The sequence below is a fragment of the Notothenia rossii genome, assembly GCF_949606895.1.
Source record: "Notothenia rossii genome assembly, chromosome: 10".
Classification (NCBI taxonomy): domain Eukaryota; kingdom Metazoa; phylum Chordata; class Actinopteri; order Perciformes; family Nototheniidae; genus Notothenia; species Notothenia rossii.
The window spans coordinates 5,497,158-5,511,872 of NC_136908.1; the positions used below are offsets into that span (position 1 = coordinate 5,497,158).

General features: G+C 41.9%; 1 protein-coding gene across 5 annotated transcripts in view; it reads left to right on the plus strand.

Moving 5' to 3' along the window:
* The first annotated feature begins 4,220 nt into the window (after window positions 1-4,220).
* Window positions 4,221-14,715, plus strand: part of fndc5b (fibronectin type III domain containing 5b) — a 28,645-nt gene continuing 18,150 nt past the window's right edge. For 4 of the 5 annotated variants that reach the window (XM_079655503.1, XM_079655505.1, XM_079655506.1 and 1 more), the window contains exons 1-3: window positions 4,221-4,618; window positions 9,261-9,379; window positions 13,556-13,754. In XM_079655503.1, the coding sequence (XP_079511629.1) occupies window positions 4,546-4,618; window positions 9,261-9,379; window positions 13,556-13,754 (391 nt within the window). In that variant the 5' untranslated portion in view covers window positions 4,221-4,545. The remainder of the gene's footprint in view (window positions 4,619-9,260; window positions 9,380-13,555; window positions 13,755-14,715) is intronic. The other variant, XM_079655507.1, reaches the window with a different exon arrangement.

The following is a 14,715-nucleotide window of genomic DNA, read 5'->3' on the forward strand; positions in this document are numbered from 1 at the left end:
ACGACTGTGTGTAAATGATTCTGTGCCTCCATATTCAACTTACCGGTACAATACAGTCTTAAGATTTAAAAACACTTTATGCGGTTTACACCCTCACCTGCAGCATTGCACAGTGCAGAGAGGAGAAAGGTGAATTGCTTTGGTCCCGTCAGATCGGCCATGAAATTGAATTGCGCCGCCAAGGATGAAAGGGCCAAATAACCATGAATGAAAGTAGATGATGTCAGCAGTTTTTTGGTGGAGCACAATTTTAGGATGGCTGTTTTTATAAGCTTGATTTTGTGTGACATTGCGAAGGTGCCAACACGCAGAGTTGAACGGGTTCAGTTTGGCATCGAGGGGACATGGTAATGGACTGAAACATGTTTCCTTAAAGTATCTCTTAATCAAACTCTTGACACTTCTCTTTCAAATGTCTTCCTTGTGACTTCTCCCAATATCAATCCCTCAGCTGGACTTAAATTCTCTTTTCAGAGCTAAGAGTCTTGTCCTTCTTCTGTCAGACCCCAGTGCTCCATTATTCAGACTTCTCTGTGAAATTTCCCTCAATTAATTTCACCCGGGATTCTCCTTCATCTTCATTTGCATGACTCAACCATAAATATTCTTCTGCCCAGCACACACACACACACACAAGCATAAAGTGTAATGAAACTGCACCAGGGGCAGTTTGGGGGTTAGCAGTGAGAGGACTTGAGGAAAAAGTGAGCGATAACGCCACTTCAAGCCTCCGCAGACTCTCTCCTTCCCCTGCAGCTTCAGATGGATTAAGGCCACTCCAGGACTGTTTGTACCCCATCAGCTCTCTTTCAGTTTGAACACAGAAAGCACCTCTGGAAATATGTTCCCGAAAAGAGGTCCAAAATCTCAATTCCCTATGGAAAGCAACCCATTGAGTATAACAATAGGTCTCACGTCGAGTAATTGAAGAAATGTAATACACTGATTAGCTCAATTTCAGGTTAATGTGTGATTTAAGTTGCCATTTTAAATGAGCCAGCTTTGTTTTCATCAACCAATCTTGCAATTTACCAAAGGAATTATTGTTAATGGTAACCACTGATCAAGAGCTACAAGCTATATTATTGAAATACACAACTTCATCAGTAACAGATGTTTTTGTTCCCAGGCAAAAAGTGAAACAGGAAAAGAATAAACATATATTTTGAATAATGCATTTCAAAATATCAAGTAACTCTTAGCATAATTCCATGAAATGAAAAGTGTATGGTTAGTTTGAGATCATAAGCCCTTTTTTAAAAAATAATACAAATGTGTTATTTTGACGTACTGAGGCATTATACTGTGAGTCATTATTTTGGTTTAGTTTCTAATTATTTTAAGCTTTTATGTCATTATTTCAAGACAGTTTGTGGTTAATAATGACTTACAGGATATTTTTTTTACATTTCAAAGCTATCTTTTTTGGTGGAAATGGGCTTTCATGACAGAGACAAGAATGAGGTAATGTCTTAACTCATAACCGGGAGGCGTGTGGCGCAGTGGGTTGTGCGTTGATGATCGGATCAGGGGGTCACAGGTTCAAACCCCACTGCAGTCAGCATGTCGTTGTGTCCCTGTGCAAGACACTTCACCCCAAATTGCCCCTGTGGGGATTGTCCACAGTATTGAGTATGTAAGTCGCTTTGGATAAAAGCGTCTAACAAGTGACATGTAATGTAACAACTAAGATGGCGCTGTTTTGGTGCGCTCTGTTTTGTCTTGGTTTGTGCGTTAATTCAGTGTTTACATACAGCACACCGAACTCTTTCACCAGGGAAGAGCTGATATGCACCACGACACCTAGTCAAATTCCTCGTAAGTGTAAACCTACCTGTTAATAAACCTGTTTCTGATTTCTTTTGTGAATTGAGTGGTTTTGCGATGCATGTTAGTATTCATTTATGTAAAGGTCAAATAACAATCCTCCAGACTGACAACAATATCAAATCTGTATAACTTCTTATACTTTCACCTTATACATTAACCTCTGAAGTAAGTTTCCAGAACATATTTAAATGTGTCATCGTCACCACCCATGGAAATAACAGATGAAACCCACAATAGGTGCAAAAGGCAAAGTCATGCTGGAGCTGCAGGAGCTGGAGGTCACTGCAGTAGACTTCGCTCGTCTGAACCTTAGTCCAGTGATAAAACTGTCAGAGGCAGAGCAGAGAGATATGACTGTCATCCCAAATGGTTCTTATAACCTCCAACTGAAGACAGTGAAGAGGAGGAGAGGAAGAGACTGGCACCTCGGGCTCTTCTAATTGAAATGAAAGAGACATTAACGGCCCGTCCACACTCCAGCTTCAAAAAAAGCTTGCCGGCGGACGTGTCTGAAGCTCGACCAACAACCAATCACATGAATCTCCCGCCCCTGACACACAAGCAGCGGTTTGATTGTCTAGAGCTGTACTGGCATATGATTTGATTGGCTGACGCTTCCACCGAAAGCTTCAGAAGCTTCAAAAGTTGAACATTGCTCATATCAACTTTAGCAGCCTGAAACGCCAGGAAAGCTCCGCTCTGCTACCCACAATTCAGTTCGGTGAAAAGCGAGGCAACGTGACGTCACCCGATTCAAAGTGAATGGGCAAACGCGTTGGAAACCGTTTTTGAAGCTGTCGAAGCTGCAGTGTGGACGGGCCATAAGAGGCCTCTTTTATAATGTTAATGTGCATCGATCTGTATAATCCAAGCCAGCGATCTTCCCTATATGTGTGGCCAAGGACCGTCATTCTGCCACACTGCAGGCCTTTTTTTTTACCTTAATAAGGTGCACATGTACTGTGTCCTCTTTATTGACTTGACACTGTATATTGCTTATTTTAATTGACCATATCGGAGGACCCTATCTTGATCATTTTACCGACCAGTTATGGCACCTCAATTCTAAATGACCCCTGTATTATAGACTCATTTCCTGGTGATTTTGGAAACACCTTTGTTTTCTTCGTTATAGAGCAGATTGTTCATGTTTTATTGACAGACATAGGGCCACTCGTTTATATGTGCATCAGGAATCCTGGTTAAGTTGCAGACTCAAGGACATGTGAAATGTTGTTCAGGGCCAGACAGAAAGTGCTGAACAAAATGGATTTAATGTGTCCACCTTATTCTGGCTTTCCTTTGGTTCTGCACCATCACGCTGTTTGAATATAAGATGTTTAATGCAGATTCTTGTGCAGTGTTAAGACACAACACATATTGACGGTAGCCTACAAAACATTTTTTATGAGTTGGTGAACAAAACTGTTTCCTACAAGTGGCACGTGAAATCGATATCATCAGCTCATTAGCAGCTAAAACAATTATTTAAAAAAAGAGTTTTGAGCCATTTTTAAACTAATGCATACCTTACAATGGTTGGGCTCATTTGAAGTGAATATATCTGCACTTTAGCTGTGGATCTGAATGTGTGTCTTAGTGATTCATTGCACTTATTGTTAGTGGTTTTGGATAAAAGTGTCAGCTAAATTAAAAGTGATGTAATGTAACTCAATTAATTGACAAATGTTGAAACTATCATAACAAAACTTGATTTGTAAAAAAGTTCCCAGTGCAGCGACTTGGGCGACTGTGGCTGCGAGGGAGTGCGGTTCGATCCCAACCCGTGCAGCTAACGTGTCGACGTATCATAACCAGGGCAAGTCAACTTAACCCTGAGTTGCTCCCGATGGCCAACGGTGTGTGCATGTGTATGAATTTTAGTTCCTAGAGTAAGGTACACTGCTCTGTGTGAATGGGTGAACGACATGTAGCCTAGTATGTAAAGTGCTTTGAGGGGTCGTAACTGGATAAAGCGCTATATAAGTACAGTGTTAGCGCCTCCTGATATTAGATGCTGTGCAATGGATGCATGGGGAGAGCAGGTGAAGGTAGACAGGTGAGTTGTATTACAGTCTAGATTCCATTTCCCCCCCCTTTTTTTGGTGAGAGCTTTGATATTGACTGTCTAGATTTAAAGACAATTTCAACTAATAGGCTACAACACATATTAGGGAGCACAACTCACACTAGCTTTATATTGTACAAGAATTGTCCTGAAGTTTAGGCAACCCGCGTGTGTGTGTGTGTGTGTGTGTGTGTGTGTGTGTGTGTGTGAGAGAGAGAGAGAGAGAGAGAGAGAGAGAGAGAGAGAGAGAGAGAGAGAGAGAGAGAGAGAGAGCGCTGTGGCGCGGCACGTTGCTCTCTGCAGCACTTGCGCAAATGCGCACGCCTCCTCTCACCTTTCTCCGGTAGTAGAGCCTCTCACGCCGCCGCTCACCGGTAGCCGGCCTGTGAGTCTGGAGGCTCTCCGGTACCGAGACAAACCAACACCACTCCTCTTCCTCCCCCCTTTCTCTCCACCCTCCTCCTCTTCCTCCTCTTCCTCCTCTTCTGGCTCCGCTTCTGCTGCAGCGTCCAAGTTCAGGTGAGCCTCATCCCCGGAACAACAAGTCCTCTCTCCGGCACCGGGATGCTCGCTCGCTCCTTCCCGTTAAATGTGATGTTATAAATGGGCCGCGCAGGCTGTGAAGCCTCGCCAGAAGAAGCAGCAGGATGGAGGCTAAACCCGGATCGTGTGCGGCGGGGCTGCTGCTCCTGCTGGGCTTCCTCTCCTTCGTTCATGCCGGTGAGTTTCACTACAGGTTCATGGGCGATCATTGTGATCAACACACGCTGCCGTGGAGTATTGGTGTATGACCCACAGCTGTCTGATCATGTAAACAGTAAAGTGCAGCTGATGTGTGACATTGTTATGGATGTGTCAGCTTCTACATTTGCATCAGCTAAAGGCAATAAGCTTTGCAAAGGCTAAACATGGCTGACACAAGTTATCGTACTGTGTCATGAGTTATTAAGCTAATACGCTATTTGCAAGTTTTCCTCCCCAGTTTGGAGAATATTTCTGGAAACACTGTTCATTTTGATAAACCATCTTTGTTGTAGCCCTCATTGTGATTGGTTGATGAAAGTTCTTCAAATAATTGAATACACTGGCAAATGTGCACTTAAATAAAGATAGTAGGGTGTTAAAACTACACAAAGGTGAACAAATGTGCTTTTTTGCTTTATTGATTTGTTTTGATTGTCTGAAAAATGACCTGTGCTTATTTTGAAAATCGATTAACCTTAGTCATTTATGCCAAACATTTAAAGGTTCAACCTACAGGCCTTTCATTTGAATTATGTTTGTTAATATTTATTGTCCCAATAATTACGATAAAATAATTTTTATGATACTTAGCATAATTATCCAGGTACACACTAACCCTAACTCTAAACAATATACTTTTTTAATTGGAATTGCAATGTATTCAATATTCAAGTTATGTCCATTATATCGTACGAAAAGCAGATAATGTAAGAAATATTGTGTATCTGTAAAAAGGGTCGTACGATTACTCAACGTAAAAAAGATCAGGGTCAAGTCTATCATAGGATAAGAAAATAAATTATATAAAGGCGTATAATCCAGCATTAGCCCTACATAATTTAATAGATTTGGCTCTCAGACTCTTGGTTGAAAAACAAGACATTTAAAGCTGTCACCTTCTCAAATTATCAAGACAACAATCTCTGTGTTGCCTTATCCAAAATCCCTCAGCTTCAACAACCACCAAAGCCCTGAAGCAATACGACACAGTATTGAATTTAACGAGTATGAGCTCTTCTCATTCAGATCCCATACATGCAGCACAGATCTAATCATGGTATGTTATGCATGGGGGATATGGTTCCTCGTCTATCTTTCATGCCGTTGCATAATTTGTACCTGCAGCGTCTTACAGCAAGAAGAGCATTCATCCCCTTCGTAAGATCTTGGTTACACCGCGTCCCGCTGATAAGCTGAGAGATGACAGATAGGCCTATGAAAAGCCCAAATCCTGGCGATAAGATCACGTGGGATTTATCTCACCTCCACAGATTTTATTTTTGGCTTCCTGAATCTGGAGCTGAAATGTAGTTTTGGAAGATTCTGCTGTCAGCCCTTAGCTCTTTGGCAGCAAATTGCCTTAAGAATGGATGGGAACCCCTCTCTGCTGTTGTGTTGTTTCTGTGGGTGTGTGCAAGTGCTGGGAGATATAATGCTAGTCAAACAGGGAGTCATAGCAATGTATCTCACACATACTCTGCATCAACAAACACAGCCTTCGGGAGCCCAGCTGAAAGAGTTTGGCCCCCTACTAAAACATGTCATTTGCCAACACCATGTAACAGTCCAGCGTTCTCTGCTGTGATTGTGTTAGCATTGGGCAGCGACACACAGAGTACATTCTTCTTCCTGTTATACCATTAACAGTTGTCGGAGGCCGCGTGTTCAATATTTGCAGAAGTGTGACGATATGACAATCTAATTTGCACAAAACGTGACAGACTGCAGTTCCTGCTTGTGTAATCTGGCGGGAAAACAGAGAGGACGGGAGACAGAGGAGCATAATGGGATCACACTGAGACACAGACTCTTTAATGGAGAGGAGACGGTAACATGTGGACATGAGAGTGTACCGAGGTCAAATTATTGAAGTGAGACAATGCAATTTATGATGTTATAGCCTCATATAAATAAAAAGCGTTAGGTCTAAGTGTAAAAGCCAGGAGTCTTTAGCGGCTAACGTTAGCAAAGTCTACAAATATATTTCTGTTAGGTCTTCATCAAATATCATGATATTTTTTACCATATACATGGACAACGATATTGCCACTATATTGTAGGTATTTGTGCTTTCATAACATATTCACAAAATGATATTTTTGATAGATCAATATAAATAATGATAATAAAAATATGATTAATGGCTTAGTGAGTAAAGATGAATAATACATATTAGAAAACGACATCACTTTAATGTAAGCAATGTTTAAAAACGGGGAAATACAACCTTTATGCTATATTACAATATCCCAAAATACAGGTTGATATCTAGTCGTATATCACAATATCAATATAGTATTAATTTATTGACAATCTTTAATTTATGTGCATGGGATGTGCTCTCCCTTTTGATTTCAAATGTGTCACTAAACCGAGAAAAATATGAATATGTAATGTATAAATAAATATGCAATGAGTGACTTGTGCTTGTTGTTTGCTTTGTTTGCAGATAATAATGACACTAAGCCGTCTGATGTAATGTGTAGCTGTACACCATAATTAAGAAGAAAGGTTGTTGATGAAGGAAATGCAACTGCCTTTCAATACCACAACCACACATTTAACGTCAACTTACTACCTGTCCTAGGACTTAAAGGTGGGGTAGGTAAGTTTGAGAAACCGGCTCGAGATACACTTTTTGTTATATTCCATGGAATGCTCTTAACATCCCGATAGCAATGAATATCTGAAGAAAAAAATCCATTGAAAAATGTCATCTGTGGAAGCCGTGGCGCTGTAAAAAGCTCGACCAATCATCTGAGCCGGCCCGGCTAAAGTAACTGGATGGCCTACCTGCCTGTCAGCCTTCCATCTGTGCACAAACTTATCTCGTGCCCTCATTGGTCATGTGCGCGTTCGTGTGTTGGAGGAGGGGCTCTGTGAGGAAGTGGCATATTTTTTCCGGCTGTGTATTTTCAAATTCAAGCGCACTCGAGCTGGTTTCTCCAAAATTACCTACCCCACCTTTAAGTGTTAGTTTTTTTTTTTAAGGGAACCTCAAACTACTGATTTGGGTAATTTCCCAAAAGGATTTAACAAAAGTGCAAAAATCCTACACATAAAACTAAAATAAAGCAGGTTATTCTCAAAGCAGCCACAAATTAAATTGCACCCCTATGGGCGTGTTAGTGTTGTGATATCATTAGTGCAGTATTGGTTGTGAATCAGACCTCGGCTGCAATCCATTTTCCATTAATTCACGAGCCATTTTTCCAACTTAATGACTCTAATCGAGTTTTGTTAATGTTACCCTTCGAGTGGAGGTTCTGCTTAATATATTTTAAACGTGCAATAAGTGATTTGTTTGCCACCTGGGGGCAACAGAAACTAGTTGTAAAAACCTCATTATCGATTATCACCTAATAAAGTTGATGGAGAACATAGCAAACAGTTGCCGATTTACATATTCAGCATTCATTTGGAGTTGTTTTTCTAGCCCCCTGATGAACGTGGGGTAATTATTCAGGTCTTTCTAAATTAGTTTTTGTCTCTACCGACTCCTAAAGGTAAAAATCCGATTTATAGCTGCTAAATCCTCGACTATGTTGATCTGATAGCGGCTACTTTGTCTGTCTTATGAATGTTACGGGGGCAGTTAAAAGTGCAATCAGTTTATGAGATGCTTTCTGTATTTGCTTGTCCTCTTGAAGTATTTAGAAGACTGAAAATATCCCAGGTGAATGTGTGCGTGCATGCGAGGAGGCATGTGTGTGTTCTGTTGCTTTCTTACTCCCGTGTTGCTTCAAGAAGTCAGCATCGTGGAAAATTAAACCCTAGCTTCGTTCATAGGAGGCCTTGGGCTAACAACACCAATTTTTTGTCACACACACGCACGCACGCACACACACACGCACGCACGCACGCACGCACACACACACACACACACACAATACCAATCGGTGTTTCTTTACAGTTAATGAGGGAGAAAGTGAAGCGGGTCGGTAATTTAATCAATTAATCTCCTGATCAACTGAAAATCGCATTGCATTCTGGGATGTGAGGTTCTTTTTTTCAGCCCAATATATCCCCAGGAGTCACACTCTAATGAGATGTGCGTGGGAGAAAGAAAAGCGAGAGGAGAGAGGGAGGTAAAGATAGGACTGTGTGTGTGTGTGTGTGTGTGTGTGTGTGTGTGTGTGTGTGTGTGTGTGTGTGTGTGTGTGTGTGTGTGTGTGTGTGTGTGTGCGTGTGCGTGTGTGTAGAAATCAGATGAGAAAGAGAACACCAAGAGATCTGTGTGTGGTTAATTAGGCCTGTTATTAATGAAAGCAGAGAGATTAATCTGTAGGAGGTGAAGAGGAGATTTAAGAGGAGGCGGGGCTAAAGAGTAAGAGGAGAACAAGTTGAAAGAGGGATGAAGAGGAGAAGTGTGTCTTCAGGTGTACATTTTATCATCTCCTGTATGTATTACAAGGTGTGACGGCAGAATATTAATGACCTGTCTCCTCCTGTGGCCATGCTGCATGTCTGTGTGTGTGTGTGTGTGTGTGTGTGTGTGTGTGTGTGTGTGTGTGTGTGTGTGTGTGTGTGTGTGTGTGTGTGTGTGTGTGTGTGTGTGTGTGTGTGTGTGTGTGTGTGTGTGTGTGTGTGCGTGTGTGTGTTTGCGTGTGTTTGTCAGACACCCTGCTGTCAGCTCCACTCAATGTGACCATCACAGACATTGAGGTAAACTCCGCCATGGTCACGTGGGAGATCTCGGAGGGGGACCCTGTCATTGGATTCGCCATCACCCAACAGGTACCTCCATGTGTCCGTCATGTGACAGAAAGTTTGAGGCTGAAGCAAAGACACTGCATGAGAGGAAAGGGAGGGCAGTGGTCGTGAAACAGAGCTCCGGAACGATATTAAGATACATAAAAAAACATTAGTTAAAGAGGTCCTATTATGCTGTTGGGTGTTTTTCATTTCCTCTAGTTTGTTATATTGTGCATGTAAATGGTCTGTAAAGTCTAAAATCCCAAAGTTCCCGCCAGAAGGATATTCTCTCTTAATGACATCACTATGTGTCAGTTTTTATAATTTTTATGCTATGACGTTTGTATTTTTCTTTTGTTTGCTTTGTACAGCCCTTTGAGGCATTTTTTGTGATTTGGAGCTATAATAAATGTTGATTTGATTTTTAACACTCACGCTTCTATTGGCTAGCGCTCCAACACATTGTACGTGATAGCCTAAGAGGCGGGACATCTCTAAGCAGTTGACCAATCACAACAGAGCCGGCCAGCTAACCAATCAGAGCAGACTGGGCTCTGGTTTCAGACAGAGGGTGAAAAGAGGTGCTGCAGCACAGGCAGTATGAGACAAACAAAGAGCTTTTTGAATATTAAAGCTTGGAGACATGTCTTCTTTTATCAGTTAGCAGAGAGAAGAGAGAACATGTTCCTTATAACTTAGGAAATAATGTAATCCAGAGAAAGATGACCTTTTAAATTAATAGACAATTCAGCATACTTTGAATGTCAGCAATTAACCAACATGTTAAGTTATATTGGCCAAAGAAACAGGGCTCTGTGTAATTGTAGCCCTCAAACTGAACCCACATCATATGTCTGCTCACATCCCCCAAAGTACTCTGGGATCTTGAGTTCCAAAACATAGAGCATGATCACCCCCCAAATAAGCTAAGTAACTAAGTAAGAGAACAAATAATATTATTGTGACACAAATGCATAAATTAAACGTTTCATGTTGCACTTCAATATTATGTTTCTTACATCAATAGGGTCCAGTGTGTCCTATCACAGTGAGGGGTCGTAGGCCTTTAAATAGCCCTGGTTTAAATGAAATAGACACAGACCAAACAGTGAGGCCAACAAGTTGTGGATATTCTCTAAATGTGCAAATGTTCCATTCGAAGAATTCTTCGTTAATTAAAAAAGCCCACAAGGACATTTACTTTGGTCTATCAGGATCCAGTTGACCTGAGCAAGCAGTAGCTGGGTAATAATGTTCATTTCAAGCAGAGCTACACGGCCAGAGACACACTCTGTTTCCCTTCGCTTAATTACACTGCCGAACAATTCCCCTGGGGCTTTATTCAGCGTTTAACTGTTAACTGTTATCCAAGAGAGACGTGTTTGCATTTGCACCTTATCAGTCCCTCACCGGAGGGCAGCTTCTGTCGACAGCAGACAAATCTGACCCTGGATCCAGAAATCTACATTTGATATGCAAGGTAGTGGAACAACTATTTTATAATGCCTTGAAAGAGCATGGAGCTGAGCCTGTGACTTAAGTTAAAGGGGACCTATTATGCAAAACCCACTTGTTCATATATTTTATACATAACCATGTGTCCCCTCTGTGTAAAGACATTCTCTCTCTTTTTGTCCTGATCCATTTATATAAAAACCTGTCTGAAAATGAGCTGACTACTTTATGATGTCATAACGATTTTGGCTTATGTAACCATTAGCCAATCACCAACCAAGGTAACCCCGCCACACCTTATTACCTGAATCTCCTCCTAGCGCACCATAAGCCGCATTCACACCGCAGGACTTTCCCTGGTACTTTGGTTCTTTAGTTCCGTTAGTACCAATAATGTCACGTTCACACCGCCGGGACTACTCAGTGCCGGGAACTCTTTTCGCCATTTTCAGTCCCTGCTAGAGAGGTGGTACTAACCTGGTGATAAAAGAGTGCCAATTTATATTCTATTTCTATTGGCTGGGCGAATTGCAGACCACGCCCCGTTAGACTCTGAATTTCTTTTGTTAGGCAGCCTTTTTTTTCCTCGCTACAAAACCATATCCACACCTGAGCGAGTAGTTTGTTTGTACTTTAAAGCATTTATGACCACACGTATTACAACACCGGAGCGGTGGAATGATGAGGAAGTGTCGGCGCTTCTGGCAATTGACTCTGAGGACGGGATGCAGCAGCTTCTACAGAAAGCAGTTCCCAACTCCAAATGTTTTGAGCGATGTTCGCAAAAGCTACTTGAGCGGCGTAATGCCGTTATTGTTATGTCTTGACTGTGCAATAAAACAAACAAACTGGCGAAGCTTTAATTTTTGTGTCCCACCCCAAATTTGCAGAATAGAAGAATGTGAGAGCAGACAGGTGTCGGTGGTTGAATTTATCTACAATGTTGCAACCTTGTGCAGCGATGGCAGGGGCAGAAACACAAGTCTTACACACATAAACACAAGTAATTTATCATGTCATTTGTTTTAGATAAATAAGGGGAAAACACAAAACAACAGTTAATTGTTAATTAATTTAGTTAATTGTTAATTAAACCAAGCCCTGGCAGCACATCACCCCCACCCTCATCCACCTCCACTGGCTCCCAGTCAAGCACCGTATCACGTATAAACTCCTTCTTCTGACCTACAAATGCCTCCACGCCCTCGCCCCCCAATACCTGTCTGACCTTCTCCGCCACCAAACTCCATCCCGGAAGCTACGATCGTCTGGACAGGATCTCCTCTCTGCCCCCCGCACCAGGTTGCGGACTTTCGGTGACAGAGCTTTCAGTGTAGCATCCCCCACCCTCTGGAACTCTCTCCCCCCACGAAATTTGCAGCGCCCCAACCCTGGACACTTTCAAAAAAGCCCTCAAAACGCACCTTTTCACCAAGGCTTTCCCCACTATATAGTTAGTTTGATAGGTTTCTTTTTCCGCTACTTGCTTGCCCACCCCCCCCCTAACCTGTCTGCCTCTTTTCCTCTACTCCCTCCCCTACCCGACTTGTAAAGCGACCTTGGGTTTCGTGAAAGGCGCTATATAAATATTATGCATTATTATTATTATTATTATTATTAATGTCCTTTTCCAAAATCAGCCTGAGGGGGTAATACATAATAAATACATAAAGATAAAGTCCATTGTTATAATGGGGTATTTTATTTGTAAATGACCCTTATAACGCAGCCTCATGGTGCACATGATTCTTTGCTTGGACATTTTGTTGGTTTGAGTAATTTGAGCTCGGATTCTAGTAGGGACATAAAGTAACACGTATCTTAGGAAGATATGAACTTCATCTTGGTGAAGTTGATGCTGAATTCACTATTTAGTAGATAATCATGTGACACTTTATCTTTGCACTACGGTCTGTCTGCTGAGCCTACCTATTATATATATATATATATATCATGTACAGCGGGTGGGCTTTATACCCCCTCCCCCATGTAGTTCTTCTTCTCTCGTTTTTTTTTGTACTTGCCGTGAAGTGGTTTTGCGGCCTGCCAGTAAACCCAGAGAAGAAGAAGACGAAGTGACGTCAGCGTAATCTTGCCTCAGGGAAAGTACTGCGGTGTGAATGCGATTGGCACTAGCCCCCTGGCGGATTCAGTGCCGTGGTACTTTAGTGCCGGCACTAAAGTACGGCAAGTCCTGCAGTGTGAAAGCGGCTAATGTGTTCTTTGTAACCAAATGTCTCTCAGAGGGGCGTGGGGAGGGGCTCCTTATTTTCATCTAAAGTAACAGACAGAGAATCAGCACTTTGGAAACAGGGCTGAAACAGAGGGGATTATGGGTAATGCTGCAATGATCTGTTTGGTGTTTGGAGCCAAACACTTCAGAGACATGTACTGTATTTATCTGAGACCTATAATATATTGATGAAAACAGTATGATAGGGGACCTTTAAAGTAATGCAGAACTTGACTGCAGATATTGCTACTCAGTATAATCTCTCCATGTCAAAGAGTTAACGGTTCCTGCAGGATTCTGTTCGGGGCACGTTGGAAATAAACTTCTAAAACCTTTATAATTTAGTATGATGTGGTAATACATTCAGAAAGTGTGCTTGATGCACCAGTTTAACCCTGACCTGTGACCTCTCCGCTGAGTTGCTGCCAAAGAAAAGAGGACTTCTCTCTCCGGGGACCAATAAAGTATCACATCACAACGAGTGCGCTGATTTCTCTTCCTCTGCCCTTCTGTTCCCTGCCTTTCTGCAGAAGAAGGATGCTCGCATGCTGAGGTTCATCCAGGAAGTCAACACCACCACGCGCTCCTGTGCTCTGTGGGATCTGGATGAGGACACGGAGTACATCGTCCATGTTCAGAGCATCAGCATGGGAGGCAGCAGCCCCCCTAGTGAGCCCGTCCTCTTCAGGACGCCCAAAGAGTCGGAGAAGCAGGCGTCCAAAAGCCCAGGTGAGAGACCAGAATACACTTCTTTCACTTTTTACCTGTTTATCTCTGAAGTTACCTGTAGTAAAAAGGTTTATCTACACAAAATCTAAACATTAAATGAATGTTAAGGGCAGAAGTGGGAAGTAGTGGAGAACAAATACTTCGTTACTGTACTTAAGTAAATTTTTCTGGTATCAGTATTTTACTCCACTTCTTATTTTTCTGATAACTTTCTACTTCTTACATGTTGAACTCAAATACCTGTACTTTCTACTTCTTACATGTTGAACACAAATACCTGTACTTTCTACTTCTTACATGTTGAACTCAAATACCTGTACTTTCTACTTCTTACATGTTGAACTCAAATACCTGTACTTTCTACTTCTCTCATTTTCCAAACAGGCTGGTTCCTTTAGTCTGAATGTGTGTTTGGTGGCGTGATCATTATTATTTAGAGTCATTGCGTGCCTATTGATTTGAACACGATCCGTGTATCCATCATTTCCTGGTCTTCTCTAAAGAAGAGGGACCAATGAAAACGTTGTCATGTTGCCGTTGTTCAGCATGGAAACATTCATTAGCTAACAATGACATTATTGTTCTATTAATATAAAGGGAGCTCAGGTACTCTTTAAAACAGCTGCTAGTTATGGGTACTTTTTACTTAAAGGACCCATGTCATGGCCATTTCCACTGATCATAATTCCATTGTTGAGGTATACTAAAATAGAAAAAAAATGTGCAATTTTCCAAACTCACATTGGTTTCGCATACAGCATCTCTGTAAAGTATGTGTATTCAGCAGTATTCACTTTCTCCACTAAACGGCTCGCTGCAGCTCCCCCCCTCCCTGTGAGCCCAGTGTGCTCTGATTGGTCGGTACGAATCGCGCTGAGCTCCGTGGAGGTGTGATTTCCTTGTTTAGCGATACACAGCCAAACTCAACCTGAGCACACACAAAGTCACAGCCGAAATAAAA